Raw genomic sequence first — 16,525 nt, forward strand, 5'->3', positions numbered from 1 at the left:
GCATCCAGACAATGAGACGTATAAAGACATCTTGTATGCCTATGATCCTTTCCATCATAATTAAGGGCAAAATGCTGGCTAAAGAGAGTAAGTAGCCAACTGTATTTATGCCCTGCACCTAAAGAACACATAGAAAGCAGGGTGCCAGCCTTTAAGATCCAGGACAAGAGAAATAACTTTAATGACGATTGTGCCAAGAACCTCTTTGACGTATAGCACAAGTGCCGTGACCGGCGCACACTGTGCAGGCGCAATGGGTAGCTAGTTTATCTTTTGCTTTTCTCATTTATTTCAGATGGCCATGCTCCCACTCGAAAAATTGATAAAGAGATGGAAAGAGACCACCTGCCAAGGGCAGCATGGCATTAGGGCTTTAACTTTTTTATTTTTTTGAGAGTGCTAAGGTTATTTGTCTTTAAAGTTTATTTAATTAAGGGTATTTATGCCTTTTGGGGTTATAGAGAATTTAGAGGTAGTTTAGTCTTTCATTACTTTATTTTTCTTAGGTTATGCTCCTCGCCTCCTCTCCACAAAACTTGTTCCTAAAACCAGGGGCACATTATCCAAAGTCCCCTGCCACATGCCTCAAGGCTCGCCCCAACCCCCAAGGGCCCCCCATTGCGACTAGTATTGGCCCCTGAGGCTGCCAGTCGATTCCTCCTCATACAGCTCTGCCAACTGTACAGATCCTCAAAACTGGTCCTTGTCGCAAGCTCGAGTTGGGTTTGAAACTCCTCATCCTCATCCACCCCTCAACCAACCCCACCCTCCCCCCCACCCCCCCCCACCCCCCCCACCCCCCAACAAAACAAAAAAAATGCCCAAAAAAAAAGAAAAAAGGAAAAAGAGAAAACCAAAAAAAAAAAAAAAAAAAGCAGCAATAAAAAAAAACAAAAATTAGCTCCATAGAATAAATTGCAATCTCCTTGACAATCTGGCAGCCTCTTTGTTATTGTTGGCATTAAGAAAGCCAACATCTACTCCCTCAAATTCTTAGGCACTGTGGAACATAATGAAACGTCACCTTTAACCTCTCCAACATGTTACTTAAACTGCTGAATAACACTACTGTCTTCCCAAGATAATTACAAATAAGTTTTCCTTTCTATCAGGATGTGCTAAAATTCAGTGATGCAATGCAGGATCCTTTCTGAGATGTGACATGCTAAACCTTTATTAGAGATAAAAACAAAATTAATAACATCTCAATGATAAAAACAAGCACCTAATTGCTTTGAAAATAAAATTGGAAAGCATTATTATCCACCAAAAAAAAGAAAAAGGAAAAAGGAAACCAATGTTTCAGGCATTAATACTGTGTCAACCAAAACAGATTAAAAAGTTGGATCATAAGTTTCAGAGTTTAAAATCAGCAGTCAGCGATTCAAAATTTGAAAAAATTATAAAATCACCAAGAAATTTTTAACTATCAAAATTCAGCAAATAGTAACTTGACAATAACAAATCATGAAAATTATGAACAAAATAATGGAGGCTAATAATAACACAGCAACAACAACAAAAAAAAAAACAAAGGAAACTGAAAAACAAATCACAGAAAATAAATATTTCCTGATAAATCACGAATAAATAATCATGCACTTTGAAAAACTGCATGATCTAGCTGTTTATCAGAAAATAACGGCGAGATCTGGCATTATGCCCTAAACACATCTAGATATTAGCAGTTTTTGGGAAAACCTGACACTATTATTTGTCAAAAAAAAAAAAAGAATCATGAAAAACCAAAACCTATACAAACATGAGGTGAAATGATAAAAAAGTGTCTTAGATCATGCCTAACAGTGTCCAAACATAAAACCCTAACAAAATTGAACATTGAAACTTCAAAATATCGCATTATTTCATAGCATTTGAAGCTATTTTTGCAAAAAAAATAAAAAAGAGCATGAAAAATTGAAATCTACACAAATATTACCAGAAATGTTCAAATTCCTGTTTCAGATTGTTGCTAACATAGTCTATAGAAAATCCCCACCAAAATCGTGGATGGAAACTGAAAAATCCAAATATTCTAAAACAGACCTAGTTTAGATCTCTAGATCTCATCGAAAAGTGCTCTAATCCAAAAAATAGTGTTGCAAATCTGATAGAGGGCTCAAAAACAAAAAAACGAATCTCGTAGAGAACAGCTGAGAAATGAAGGAAATGGGCAAGAAAGGGGGATCAGGCAAAAAAAGGGTTCAAAAGGCATGAACATGATTTTCAGAATAATCACCCAATTTTCTAAAAATTAGGCGATTCCTGATTTTTGTGAAATAGGTGATTCAATGAAAACCGAGTTAATTTCTAGTTTTCCATAAGGGATTCAAGATAGTTACTGATCGATTCATTTTGAACTGGGTGATTCCAGTTTGAATCATCGAGTTTTTCAACATCGGTGTTTCCAAACTGTTACATACCTAACAGTGTAATTGTTGGTTCGGACAGGAATCACCCAGTTCGTCACAGAATCATTCAAGGAGCATCGGGTCCTTTACGAAAGCAAGAATTGTCTCACGTTATTTACAATTTCCCACTATTAAAAACTGGGTGATTCTATCAAAAAACTAGGGAATCATGAAGTTTCAAAAAATTGGGCGATTCCTCAGCCTGTTAACTTTTTCAGCCCTTGTTTGACCAATCTGCTTGTTATCATTCTCCTTCATTTCTCAGCCATTTTACACAAATGTTTTCTGAAAATTTTGTTTTTGAGCCCCTTATTAAATCTAGAACAATAGTTTTTGGATCAGAATATTTTCTTGGAATATTTTCTTACAAATATGTCTGTTTTTTGAACTTCATAACAATTTTTTTTAAAAAAAGACTGTTTTCCCCATTTTTGGTTTTTCAAAAACCGAAATTGGCGTGATTTTAGTTTTTGAAAAACCAAATTTATAGCGAGAATTTCAAAAGTTTCATATAGAGAAACACGGCCAAAAGTCTAGAGAAAAACTGAAAATCAACTAAATTCGATTTTTGCTGAATTTGTGTTTCTATAAAATAAACAAGTTTATGTAAAACCTTTTTCCCTTTTTACGAAGATTAGTCCTATTTTAATCTCATGGAGTTTAACCTAGGGTTTCTTTAGCCCAAAAATCAGCGGCTGCAACTTCTCCTACTTCTTCGGCATTGAAGATTTGTCTCCCTGGGAATTATTTTTGTGATGCAAAGCATCGAAGGAGCTTTAACTGTCTTCCATGGCTGCTGACTCGAGGGGAAGAATCGCATAATTGCAGAACTCATGCGATTGGAGAAAGAAACCAGGTTCTTAGAGGTCAGTTGCTCTCTGTTTTCTCCCTATTTTCTCACTCTTTGTTTGAAATTCATAGGCATATTCTAGTCCTTGTTCTCCCACTCTCACTCTTAGTTCTTGAATTCATGTGCTTTTGTTTCTCAGTCTTAACTCCAAACAACCAAATAGCTTTTTTTAACTCTGCAAAAGAAAAAGAAGAGAATCTTGCTGAATTTTCTAGTTTTTCAGACTCAAATTGCTGCAATCTCCATGCTTCTTATCAGAGCCTAAATTCCATGCTTGTTAACCAAGCTCCTTTAACCTTTTAGAATTAATAAAAAAAAAGAAAGAAAGAAAGAGAGATTTAGTTGAACTCTCTGGTTTTTCAGCCTAACTTGCTGCAACTTCTATGCTTCTTCTCAGCCTAAACGATTTCTAGGCTTCTTCTCAGCATCCCATCCAAATTTCTGCAAAAAACCACCAATTTCGGTTTTTCAAAAACCGAATACACCATTTCGGTATTTGAAAAACCGAAAATGGGTAGTTTCGCCATTTTAAAAAGAAAGTGTTACGAAGTTGAAAAAACAGACATACGGAAACTATTAGTTCGTAAAAACAGAAAACCAAACGGATATTTACAAAATTTTACCTTAATATTATGGAATTTTCTTACACTTTCAGGGTTCACTTGTGTTTACACAAAACCAAAATGAGGATCAAATCTTTAAAATGGTATAACCAATCATTAATAAATAAAAAGAAGAATCCAAAAGAATCTCTATCAGTACGTGTGCTAATAAGTATCCGATAAGGTAGGGCACCCAAATAGAAGAATCCACGTATCATTGTGAAAAAACCAAGCTCGGATCTCTAGATTTTTTATATTTTAGCCACTATTTCATTGTGATTTTATGTTTACATTGTGTTATCAATGATCTAGAACAGGTATGTCATCTTTTTCGCATTTGTTGTATAGACTTTGAATATTTTTAATCTTAGATTTTATTTTCGTCAAAAACAGCCTCAGATTTCTTTAAATAATGTTGTGTTTGTAGTTTTAGTGCACAATTTCCTTGGGGTTTTCAGCAGAGTTAATGGGACCGCCTAAGAAGGTGGTTGCTCTAGCTCCAGAAGCTCGATCCTACGCTCCAAGACAAGGAATTTTGTATTCAGACATTTTTTGAATTTAAAGATCTCGATTTGCAAAATTGATGATCTAAATTCCTAGTTAATGGGATCCAGATCTCTCCCATCCAAATCATGGGTTAATGAGTATGCGGAATCGGGCCTCCACCAACTTAAAATCAGGTTTCTTTTACATTGGTATCGAAGATCACAACACATTTCAAGATTCATTTACAATAGGATAGTGGATCCCTAATGTATTTAAGTTGTTTCTGAATCACCATAATTTTCAACAATACTAGAACTTCTTTTGGGCCTGATGACTATTTCCTTTTTTTTTTTTTCAGTTTCATTCCTCACTTACTAAACACTCTGATGATAACAAAAATTCAAAAATATTTAAAAATGGGATTCTTTTTATTTAATGATACTTTGTTTCTTGAATTGAGAAAAAACATTAATCATATTGTTCAACAGACTTTATTCCCAAGCTAAAGTACCCTAGATAAGTGCTCCTGAATATCAAATGATCTCTGATTAGGATGAAATTTGGTGGATTTCTAATCTAGATAGTTTCAGACCTCCACTCCAACATTTGGAATCTTGACCCAATTTTCGAAGAGACAAAAATCAAGACCTCAAATAGTTCATTGTCAGTGGATTGACAAGCTCTCTGTTCAACAGCAGCCCACATGACCTCCACTGTTGGTCCTCAATTTCTCATTTATTTTTAAAGCCTTTTGAGGTAAAATTTGGATGGATTGATCCTCTTTCACTGCCCTACAAGATCACATACTTGTTTAGGAGAATCACTACAAGACTTGAAGGTGAATTAAAGATGAAATCACACGATGAAAAGAGCCTGCTGCCTGCATCAGACTGCAGGAGCCCGAGCCTTCTTTCTTGATTTCTCCCTCGTCCTTGGTCTTTGAGCTGAAATTTGAAGGATAATGTTCATCATCCAACAAAAGGAAAATTGGCACAGAGCCAAATAATGCATCAAATTGGGTGAGAAAAGCATCCCAATTTGGAATACCAGCATCAGTGGTTTGAAATGCCACCTGTCCCACATAATTCCTTGGGCAATCTGCCCTAATTTCCTTCCAAAATTTCCCTTCGTACATCATAGTACATAATTCCATGGACAATCTGCGCTAATTTCCTTCCAAATTTTCCCTTCGGATATCAAGGGCAGCAAGTAACCTAATCCACCCCTCTTGGGCTATAATACCCCATTACCTTGGCCATTTGAGAGAGAGAGAGTAGAAGATGCATATAAGGGGATCAAGAGAGAGAAAGGAGAGAAGAAAGAAAAAGGGGAAACTCTTCCAAACTTGAGAATTAAAATAGAGCTAATCTGAGAATGAGAGAGAACAACAGGTATTAAGAAACCTTAACCTGAGAATTCAGACCTTGAAACCAAGATTTAACTGAGAGGAAGGTCGAAAATCCAGCTTGTTTTGAGCCACAAAGAAGGCCAACAAAAAGATATAAGTCAATCCCTTGTATCGATATACAAAACAAAACAAGAAATCATATGCTTCTCTGCCGTATTTTTGTTCAAGTTCTTTGTAGTGTATTGAAAAGCCCAATCAGGGGTACTCTACTCACCCAAGCCAAGTAGATGTAAACAAAATGGGCAGCTCGAGAGCACCTGTAATCCGAAGCTCTTTGAGGTGGCCATATAAATGGTACTGCTTTAATACCGGGATTCAAGTTCCGAAGCAGGCAATGGCTGAAGCGGTTTGGATCGACAACTGGGGACAAATTCCTACCGGTTCTGACCTATGGTACGTGGAAAAATTATAATAAATTCATAGAAGGTCTTTTAATATTGAATTGTTTGGGTTTGTGGAATAAATTTAATGATTATAATACTTATTTTGATGAAATTATCGAGAAACATTTGATATATTGAGAGTCTAGTTCTTGTCTGAGTGCTACACAGTCATTGCACAATTCATTAACTAGAAATGGAATTGATCCCTGTAATGACATCCATAGGAGAATAAAAAATTACATACACAGAAACATAACAATCTAATACCAAAATGAATGACATTATTCATACTAATCACCATCATCCCGATCACGAGGTACTAGAGAAAATATGAAACAACCAAATTCTAAAATACATGACTTAATTTATGGCTTCGGATTGGCTAGATGGAACAGAAGTACAATTAAGGACATTGATCACTGCAATAAGCAACAAGGATGATACTCTCATCAAGCACCCCCAATGGAATGGAGCATTTTTCAGGAGGCAAATCTCATAGCTCCTTGGATAATCAAGGTACTCAAGTTTCTTGGTTGACAAGGTCCAGAAAGTAAGCCAAAGCCCAAAAAATGTTTAATAGCTTGCTTTAAGGGGGGAAATAAACTCATGTGCAACCGTTTTGCAAGGCAGGGTTAGTTTGCCTATAAATTAATCTGACAAGATGAAGATAACACTAATTGCACTGTGTTATTCAATGTTCTACATAATTTATTAACACTTTCACCAGCTTCTAACAAACTAGGGCTCATTATCAAGTGAGAGTTCAGAAGCCTCAGGTAGGAATGCTTCAAGTTGGATAAACTTCTTAACTTCGGGATGCAGGATGAAGTAAGTGGCATTCAGGCCCAACCAATAGCTGTAAGCAAGAAGTCCTCAAGTGTTGGAACATTAAACCGAATCCTTCAAAGCCCACAAATATCCATGAAGGCGGTCCCCTCCTCTAGATGCATGGATCAGGGCTAATACTCATGGCTCCTTTAATTCAACATGAAGAATGGACACTTTCTACCGCTCAACTTTATACTTGGTACGTTGTTGATTTTTTCATCGCATGCTCTCGTATTGAAGTTGGTGATTTTCTCATCCCATGCTTTCATATTGAGGTGTAGGGTCATTTAAGAACCTTTCCGTTCAAGAAAGTCTAGCTCTAGCTTTCTTATGAACATTGTCGATGGAAAATTTATTTCTTGATTGCAATAAAGGAATAAATAGAGGAGAACAAGTCCTGTCACTTAACCTGGAAACCATACAGATGGTTCGTAGTTGTCTTTTTACATAGTACCACACACCCATTACAATATAGCATTGACCACATGCCACATAGAACCCTCAATATAGTACCACACACTCATTACAATATAGCATTGACCACAAGGCATATGGAACCCTCAATAAAATATAATATCCCAATATGGAAACCATGCAAATTTCTACGGAAATAAATTGTCATGGAATAATAACTTTACATAACTAGCATATCATACACAAAATTCCAGTGCAAATATTAGGTAATACATTATTCGGGACATAAACCATACAGTCCTATCTACGTTATACATTAAGCATGTTAATATTGCATGCAATGGCTTACAAAGTCTACAAATTGAGAATATCAATATGAATAGTGGTAAGCTCCCTTAAAACCTAAATAGGACTGAAGAATGAAGGATAGCAACGAAATAATACAATAGGACAAGTGAAATTTATCAAAAAATAGAATAGTGTATCATAAGCATACAAAAGAACACAAATTTTAGGAAAAAAGGCAGCCACTATGTACATCATTCTGACAGAAGCCAATATAATCAGCCTGAACTTGTAGAGCAAAAAGACTTAACTATATTGGATGATAATTGTAAGTAATGGGTTGTTGCTCCATAAAATGTGTAGCAAGCTCATAAGCATGGTTTGCTCATAATTACTAAGTAACCACCAAGGTAATGAGTAACAAATAATTGATAAATAGAGATCAGGTATAATTAAACAGCTATTATCCACTGTACCACATTATGAGAACTGATGAAACGCATAATGAACAACAAAAGAAAAGCAACGTACACTGGGAGCTCACGTGTCAATCCTTCAGACAACAGTTGTTTCGATCCAAAAACAAAATTCATAAGCTTCACAGCCCAAGAGTCCTCCTTTGATTGGACACAAATGTCTACTTTTTTAACAACCTGCTCTCATAACCAAAAGGAGCTTAGCAGAACTTAAATATGAATCACAAGAAGGATCTTGGTGAAACTTAATTATAAAGATGATGAAAGACATTTTCATTCCACATGGAAGTTGGAACAGAAACCAGTGCCATGAGTCACACATCAAGATATGGGGCCAATGAAGCATGGAAAAACAAATCATTTAGTATACAAACATAGTTACCAGAATGTCTCACCCAAGTGGGGATTTCACTTCGGAATCCCGATTCAATGATTCCTTCAAGATATCTTCATGGAACCCATTTCCTTGAAGCCAGGAATCTTGATTCCGAATTTTAGGAATCTTGATTCCACATTTCTGAATCTCAATTCCAGCATTTATTCAATTTCGACTCCACATTAGTTGAATCTCGATTGGATATTTCTGGGATCCAGATTCCACAACATCAAGCAATGTGATATGTAGGTGCAAGAACCCTTAATCTGATAGTGCTAGAACTTGGTAGCTATTTCCTAAAGATAATTGGGAAAGAGATTTAGGTTTGATTCTCACTGAAGGTACGGCCCTTGATAGAGCAGAATGGCGGTACATGATTTGTATTGCCAACCCAAAATAGTAGGAAAAAAGGCTCTAATGATGATGATTTAGGTTCGATTCAGATAACAATAGAGAGCACCACAATGATGAAACAAATTCCCATTTTCAACTATATATGTCAAATCAAAGTCTCAGTTTCAATTATACATAATATCCATATGTTTTGTAAACACCGTCACGTATTCCCTAGTTTACTATGAGTGTCTATTAACTGTACTTTATCTTTTTCTTTTCTTTTTTCCTTTTCTTTTTTTAATTTCATTATTTAGAAAGTTCCTTCTTGATTCAATCTAGAACCTCAAAAAACCTCGAAGCTAGTATTATGGCTACTCAACCTTAATTCCATTATTGTGATTAAACTTTTGTTTAAGTCTTTAGGAATTTTGAGGACCTTGATGTCAATACTTGAGGAACCATATCTAGGCAATGCTCAATACATCGATTCCAATACTAAGAGATTCTTGCACAAGCTTACACTAGAACTTCAAACCTTTTCCCTATGAAAAATGTGTCCTATTGATTTCTGTTGCGGTTCTATGTTTTGGGTGCATGATACCATAGATATAGGAATCTCGATTCCCATTGTGTTGAAACTCAATTCCATTGAGGTAGGAATCTCAATTCTATTTACCAAAAAAAAAAGAAGGGAATCTCGATTCCAAGTGGGTTGAAACTCTATTCGAAAATGTTCTAAATCTTGATTTAAGTTGGATTGAAACTTGATTCCAAAATGGTATGAGTGGCAATTCCAATTGGGTTGAAACTCGATTCCAAAGATATAGAAATCTACATTAGGGTTAAAACTCAATTCAAATAAAGTAGGAATCTCATTTCCTACAATATGCCCTGTACGAACAGCGATTGTGGCAACATGAATCTTCTAGTTGCCCATGGTTCCACGACCCCAATTCCTAAATTGATTTAGAATTCACAAGCGTTTAAAACAAGTATGGTAATACACAAGAAAAATGATAGTCACTAACAGTGCATTACATGGATTCTTCTATTTGGGTGCCAGACCCATGTTGGAGATGCATCAACACACAAGTTGACAAACATTCTTCTTCTTGTTTACTAACTATTTGTTACATAATTTTTAGAGACTTAAATTTCTTTTTGTTTAGAGTAGACACAGATGAACTATGAGAATATCTATGGAACATTGAGTAAACCTAAGGATTCAGCCAACAAAGGTATATTTTTTATTTTTATTTTTTTTTGGGTCCTGGTCATGAAATGGAATATTAGTAAAATGTTGATGGATTTGGTTGTCTCTTCATTAAACAAGTGTGCTGCCAAATCCAGTTTCTCATGGTATGAGGAATGTGACACCTTGTAACTGTGATTGACATTGAAACACATACCCCCTTCTATACAGCATAAAAGGAAAGAAAAAATCTTATAATAACAAAAGTACACCATTTTCATTTCTTTCTTTTGGTAAGTGACAGTGTCCACACTTAACCAGAAACTTGGAATAGAGGATTGTCACATGGATGCAAAGCTTGAGGTGAAAGTGGCCACAGCAAGTATACCGTGAGTACCACTAGATGTAGCATAAAACATTCTAAGAAATGAGTAAGGACCAAGAAAAAGCAAGGACAAATCCTTTAGGCAGGGTTAGTACCATGACTGTCAAGGTTTTAACAAGTAAAAAATGAAATTATAATCAACATACTTCATGTCACTTCTCATGAGGACCCTTGTACATTATTTCTATTAGTAATATATTGTCAAGAATTTAAAAAATTCGAGTAAATTTTTACAGTGAACACAACAATAAGAGGAAGTGGCCCTTAATAGAGCAGAATGACATACTTATGGCCTCGGTGAAGGTATGACCCTCAATAGAGCAGAATGGCAGACCAGGATTCGTGTAGCCAATCCCAATTAGTTGAAAAAAGGCTATGATGATGATGATGATGACAGCAATAAGAGGAAGTGGTTAGGCATGCCAAGCCATGTGATCACATGTATGATCATAATAAGATTTACTTTCTAGAGTTTTGAACTTCATTAAATAAGGAAGTTGTACAGGAAGGTGAAAAACACAACTAAGAGGCAATCGTGGCTATGGTGGCAAGAAATCCTAATAATAATAATATTCTTAGACACATTCAGTGTACAATCAATTCAACATTAAAATAACTTAGCTCAGTGTTATACGTCATTTTTGACGTACTTGTATCGCCGAGATGTATAAGGAGAGAGCCAATAACAACCTGGTCCTATCGGTACCCAAGACACCGCCAGACCATGGGAACACTGCAAAATAAGCCTAAAACTGGGCAACCTCTGAAAAAGTACTAGAACGGCTTCAAAAGGCATGAAAAAGGTCATTTGGGATGCTCGAAAGATACTCACAAAGTTTTGTCACATTCCGATAAGTTTTGATATGACCAGGACGAAACTCGGTTATCAAATCCAGTTCCTATTATGTTGAAAAAGGACCATATAACTACAACCGCATTTTTGGGGCCTCAAAACAGTACCAGACCACTGCCATTAGTTCCAAAACATCGAAAAACCCCCAGGGACCAAATTGTGGCTCAATCAGACCTTTCAGGACCATTATGGGCCCAAATTACTATAAAATAATGGGTTTTACACTATTGCGGTGCAGCTTCAGTGAACTAGTTTCCATTATAAATGGAAACTGTGTTTTCCCATTTCGAGATGATTTTCAAATGCTCATAACTTGCTCGTTTTGAGTCGGAAAAAGCTCAAATTTTGACACAAGCTAGGTCTCGACGACACGGTTGCTTTGAAATATGGCACGCATCATGACGTGGCCCGTAACGAGAGAATTTCTAGAGAGAACATGAGCTCGAAAGCTTAAAAATCAGATTTTATACAAGAGGACATCCCAAACTGCGTGAAGTCATAACTTGAGATCCCGATGTCGGATCGTTGCAAATATAGGTCCGTTGTGAACGTATCGCGAAGGGCTATGATTTGGTAAAGTTTTTGCGCACAATTGGAGGCCATATAATGTGAATTTTGAGGTTGAAAAAGGCAAGATTTTCTGGTCGCCGGAATCCCATTTTCCAGAGACTTCCCAAATTTGAAATATGCTTAAACGGAAACCATATTGGATGAAATTTAGTGCAAAATGATCGTGACGATGTCCTCTTCAATTTGTGATCGAAATGAGGACTCGAAACGTCATGGATCCTACCGGATTGGTGGTCGAAGTTTATGGACTTCGCCGGATTTTTGGTCCTTCATGAAAAATCCATGTCAACAGGATCAAAGGGCATCAAAATGTTTGTGATAGATCAAACATCGATTCTATGACGATTGATCGCCCCAATTACCGCCGCAAGCGTCTAAAAAAGATCTCGAAGTCTAGCAATGACAAGAGGCCCCTCATGAAGGGATGGTTTTGTCATTTGTTCAAAAGAACTAAGGGGTATTTGGGTCATTTGGTCTAAAAACGGGATTTTATTTTAATTCATTTAATATGTAATTTTCTACAATTTGGCGTAGTTTTGAGGAACCCACCCTTGTTTGTGGTTGTTCTATATAAGGAAGTTTACGTCATTTGTAAGGGGGTTTGAAAAACCCTTGGTCATTTTTGCAAGAGTTCTTGAGCATTTGGAGTAAAATTCGTGCTTGTGCTTTTACTTTGCTTGCAAGTTTAAGACCACGATGAGAGGAGAGAGAAACATTTTCTAGAGAGAGAAAATGCCCCTAGATCACCTCCCTTCTCTCTTCCTTTGTCAAGATGCCACGCATGCACCTAGGCGCATGCATGTCATCACCATTCTCTCTTAGTTTGCCCATTCACTCTCTCCTCCACGCCACCAATCTCTCAACTCAATCTCTTTCCCTAAATTCTCTCTCTCTCTCTCTCTCTCTCTCTCTGCCCTTATCCCCTAACTCCCCATCCGCCCTTATCCCCTAACTCCCTATCCACCCTCTCTCTACACGCCCCTCTCTCCAATACACTCCTCTCACTCATTCCTCTCTACATGCCCCTCTTCCACGCACGCCCAGGGCTGCACTTGAGCACGGCCCCGACTTCCCCCTCAAGTCTCCCTTTCCTTTGACCCCTTTTTATCTGCCATTTTCACTCACACGCATGCCTAAGGCCGCACATGAGCACGACCCTGGCTTCCCCAGCGTGTCTCCTTTTCCTCTGCCCCCTTTGTATCTCCCCTTTTCACGCACACGCATGCCCAAGGCCGCACCTGAGCCGGGCCCTGGCTTCCCCCCTCACGTCCCCCTTTCCTTTGCCCCCCTTTTTATCTCCCCTTTTAACGCAGACGCTGCCCAGGGCCGCACTGGAGCACGACCCCAGCTTCCCCCTCACATCTCCCTTTCCTTTACCCCCTTTTTATCTCCTCTGTTCACGCACATGCACACCCAGGGCCAAGCTTAAGGGCAGCTCCAACATTATCATAGTCTCCCCAGCTCTCCTCTCTTCCCCTTCTTATTCGTGCCCAAGCTTGGAGCCGCACCTAAGGGCCAGTCCAGCACGCCACCCCTTTGTTCCCTCTTTTATTTCTCTCCTCACGCAACCATTCTTTTTCTCTCTCCTAGTTTGTCCATTCCATGCCTCTCACCTCCACGCAACTTTTCCCTTAATTCTCTTTCCATTCTCTCAATCCAACCTCTCTCCCTAAATTCTCTCTTTCTCTCTCCAAATTTCATCTCTACATCCTCACCCTCACACCACTCTTCACTCCGCTTTTCTCTCTCAAACTCTCTCTCTTACATGCACCTCCCTCTCTCCCAAATCTCATCTCTTTCCCTCCTATCCTGTTCAATCTCTCCCCTCATTATCCCACATACCCCTCTTTCTCTCAATTCACCCAACTGTCTTTATCTCTTTCAACTCTCCCAACAAATCGTCTTTATCTATTTCAACCCTCCCAATCCCTTGGACCTCTCTCTCCTCTCCCTCATGTATTTCCCTCTCTTCTCCCTCACGTACCTCTCTCCTCTCCCTCATGTACTTCTTTCTTCTCTCCCTCACGCCAATTGTCTCTTTCTCTCTCAAATTTCTCTCTCTTACACGTAAGCTCATACACACACTCACATCATACACTCTTACACACTCACATCACTCACTCACACCACACACTCACACTCACACTCACACCACACACTACACACTCTCACTCACATATTCAAATCACACATACTCTCACTCACACTCTCACAATCACACACACTGACATCACACAATCTCTCTCTAACACGTCCCACTCACTCACATTACACGCTCTTTCTCTCTACCACACTCCTATCTCCACTCTCTTACGCACCCCTTTCACACACTTCCACCCGCACTTCAGCCATCCGAACCTACACTGTCTTGAACGCACCTTTGTCTACCCTCAACTTCTCTAGCTCTTAGTCTAGACCCCAAATTTAGCATATTACCAATAGGAGGAAACCCCAAAACGTATACCCTGAAGGGCATTTTTAGTGTGTGGATCCAAGTGATGAGCAGAGAAGCGAGGGAGCTGAATTCAAACCGTGCTGCAAGGATAGCCGGAGGGTTTTTGAAATGATCTAAGAGGGTGAATCGCCCAGACACATCCCCCAAATTCAAAACGGCAAGGTAGGTGCTCGAGCCCTTATTTGTCGGTTGAAATCTCTCTTTGTTGGTTCCTATCCGCACTAGAAGCACACGTGTGCACATGTGCGTGGGCCCCGCTGTTGTTTGAGAGAGGATTCCTCCGACTGGGTCCCCATATTAGGGCCGACCCGGGACGACGAGAAATCAGGCCTGACCAACTGGCGACTCCACTGGGGACACGCCATTCTATCGTTTGATCAGTTTGCTAGCAAACCTTCACCGCACTTGATCACACTTAAAAATGGCTTTGGGGTTTACTAACTCCTATTTCCGGGTTGGGATTTCACGATCCCATGAACACGTCCCTTAGGGGCGAGGTTTCTCAACCTACATCTCCTTTCCTTCTTTTGGGAAGCGACTAACTGCTCGCACTTGGGCTACGACCCAACCCCTACGAGAAGGGCCCCTCAGACCCCTTACTCCCCCTCTACCGGCACCAACGGTCAGTCCATTATCGCCAAATGCATAGGTGGTTCTAAAACCGCCATTCTCATACTCACCCAGCTACTGGTGGACCTTCCACCAATCTCATGTCTAAGAGTGGCCCTAAAGCCACTCCCCCTTTTCTCGCAATCCGCTCTTCTAAAACCGTTGCTTCTGTGAGTACCAAGAAGGTCACCCCCAACTCTTCTTTCCACACACGTGCCGCCCATCTCGGCATCGCATCTCACACATCCCAAACCGGCGGTTCAACTGCTGGCCCATCTCAGTGGAAGGACCACAAGGTCACTCAACACACTTTAACACCCACCATGACTAACGGCCTAGCCATTGGTTTGTCTTCTCAGGGCAAACAAAAAGCTACCCGAGTCTCTCGCACACTTTGGGTCTCTTGGGACTTAGACCCACTATCAAGAGTGGCTCTCAAGTCATTCCAATTGCATTGCATACTATTCGCTCAGCTCGGTGCAACTCAAATGCCGTCCCCAAAGAGCACACGATCAACAACCCAGTCATAGGTCAAATGCACACATATATTTGCATCGAAACAATGGTGGCCATAAGGCCACTCCAATCACTAAGGTTGGCATCCCAAAGGCTGGACCTTGTACCTCACTAAGGGTTGCCCCCCAAGCTACCCCAAACATGTCTTCGGACTCTGCACACATAAGCAGGTCTAACATTGCCCCTAGTTCTGAGGGCAAACATGAAAAGAGTCCAAAAGAACTACTCGCCTTCGTTCGGGGCAGTTCTACTTGGCCATCAAGAAAGGAAATAACGGTCAAGCCCAGATATGGGGTCAGGTGACCAAGATGCTGAAAGCCCGACTTAAGAACAAAGAAGTATCTTCCTGTCAAGAGAAGAACCCCTTCTTGCCCCTTGCTACCCTTGGCACTAGTGAGGTCGAAGAAGTCTACCACACCATACAGGTCAAAGAGGTCACTCAGGGCATAGTGGGGCCAGTGATCTACAAGGTCCAAAGGCCGGCTCGGGGCAAAGAAGAGTCTACAAACAGGGCAAAGAGCCAGTCTGACATCAACAATCCCATAAAGTCCAGACAAGCTGAGCCACTACCCATTCAAGCCCCTGAGGCAGAACTTGCTCGGCTTGAGCTTGTTGCAGCTTAGATCCTCAAAAAAACTCCACTCGAGCCCATTTCAAGTTGGGCAGCCTTCTCAAAGCAACTAGCTCCGAGCATGTCATCAGGTTGGAGCCTAAGACAGCTCAATCTGAGCTCAGGGCAGCTCATGAGCCCGAGGAAGTTATGGAGCATGCGGAAAAGAGTATTTTGGCCCCCTCTAAAGAAGCCATTATATGCTCGCTTAAGCAAAGTATCCTCCGGATGGTGCAAGTTCTGAACCAAGAAGAGATTGGTTTCACTACCATGTTGCGAGAAAATGACCCACCATCCCACAGTCTTCACCGACATCCCGGCTCCCAAGACCGAAATCAAAGAGCAAGTCAGTATTGTTAAACTGCTTCAAAGGGCTGAGCGCCTCATTGCCAGGATAAACCTCATAAACAAGGAAGAGGCTCTGTCACCATTCGTCCTCTCTACTCTTTTATCGGGATTCATCCTAGAATCTCGGAGATC

The 16,525-nt window shown here is 39.6% G+C and overlaps 1 protein-coding gene across 14 annotated transcripts in view; it reads right to left on the reverse strand.

Moving 5' to 3' along the window:
- LOC18433116 (exonuclease V-like protein) overlaps positions 1 to 16,525 on the reverse strand; it is a 45,538-nt gene that overhangs the window by 6,944 nt on the left and 22,069 nt on the right. For 11 of the 14 annotated variants that reach the window (XR_016061398.1, XR_016061397.1, XR_016061396.1 and 8 more), the window contains one exon: positions 8,199 to 8,320. Coding sequence is in view for 11 of the 14 variants with exons in the window: in XM_088874616.1 (XP_088730742.1) it covers positions 8,199 to 8,320 (122 nt within the window). In the remaining 3 variants the exon portion in view is untranslated. The remainder of the gene's footprint in view (positions 1 to 8,198; positions 8,321 to 16,525) is intronic. The other 3 variants (XM_088874619.1, XM_088874620.1, XM_020666524.2) reach the window with 1 other exon arrangement.

This window comes from Amborella trichopoda, chromosome 8, assembly GCF_054954075.1.
Source record: "Amborella trichopoda isolate Santa Cruz 75 chromosome 8, AtrichopodaSantaCruz75HAP2 v2.0, whole genome shotgun sequence".
NCBI lineage: Eukaryota > Viridiplantae > Streptophyta > Magnoliopsida > Amborellales > Amborellaceae > Amborella > Amborella trichopoda.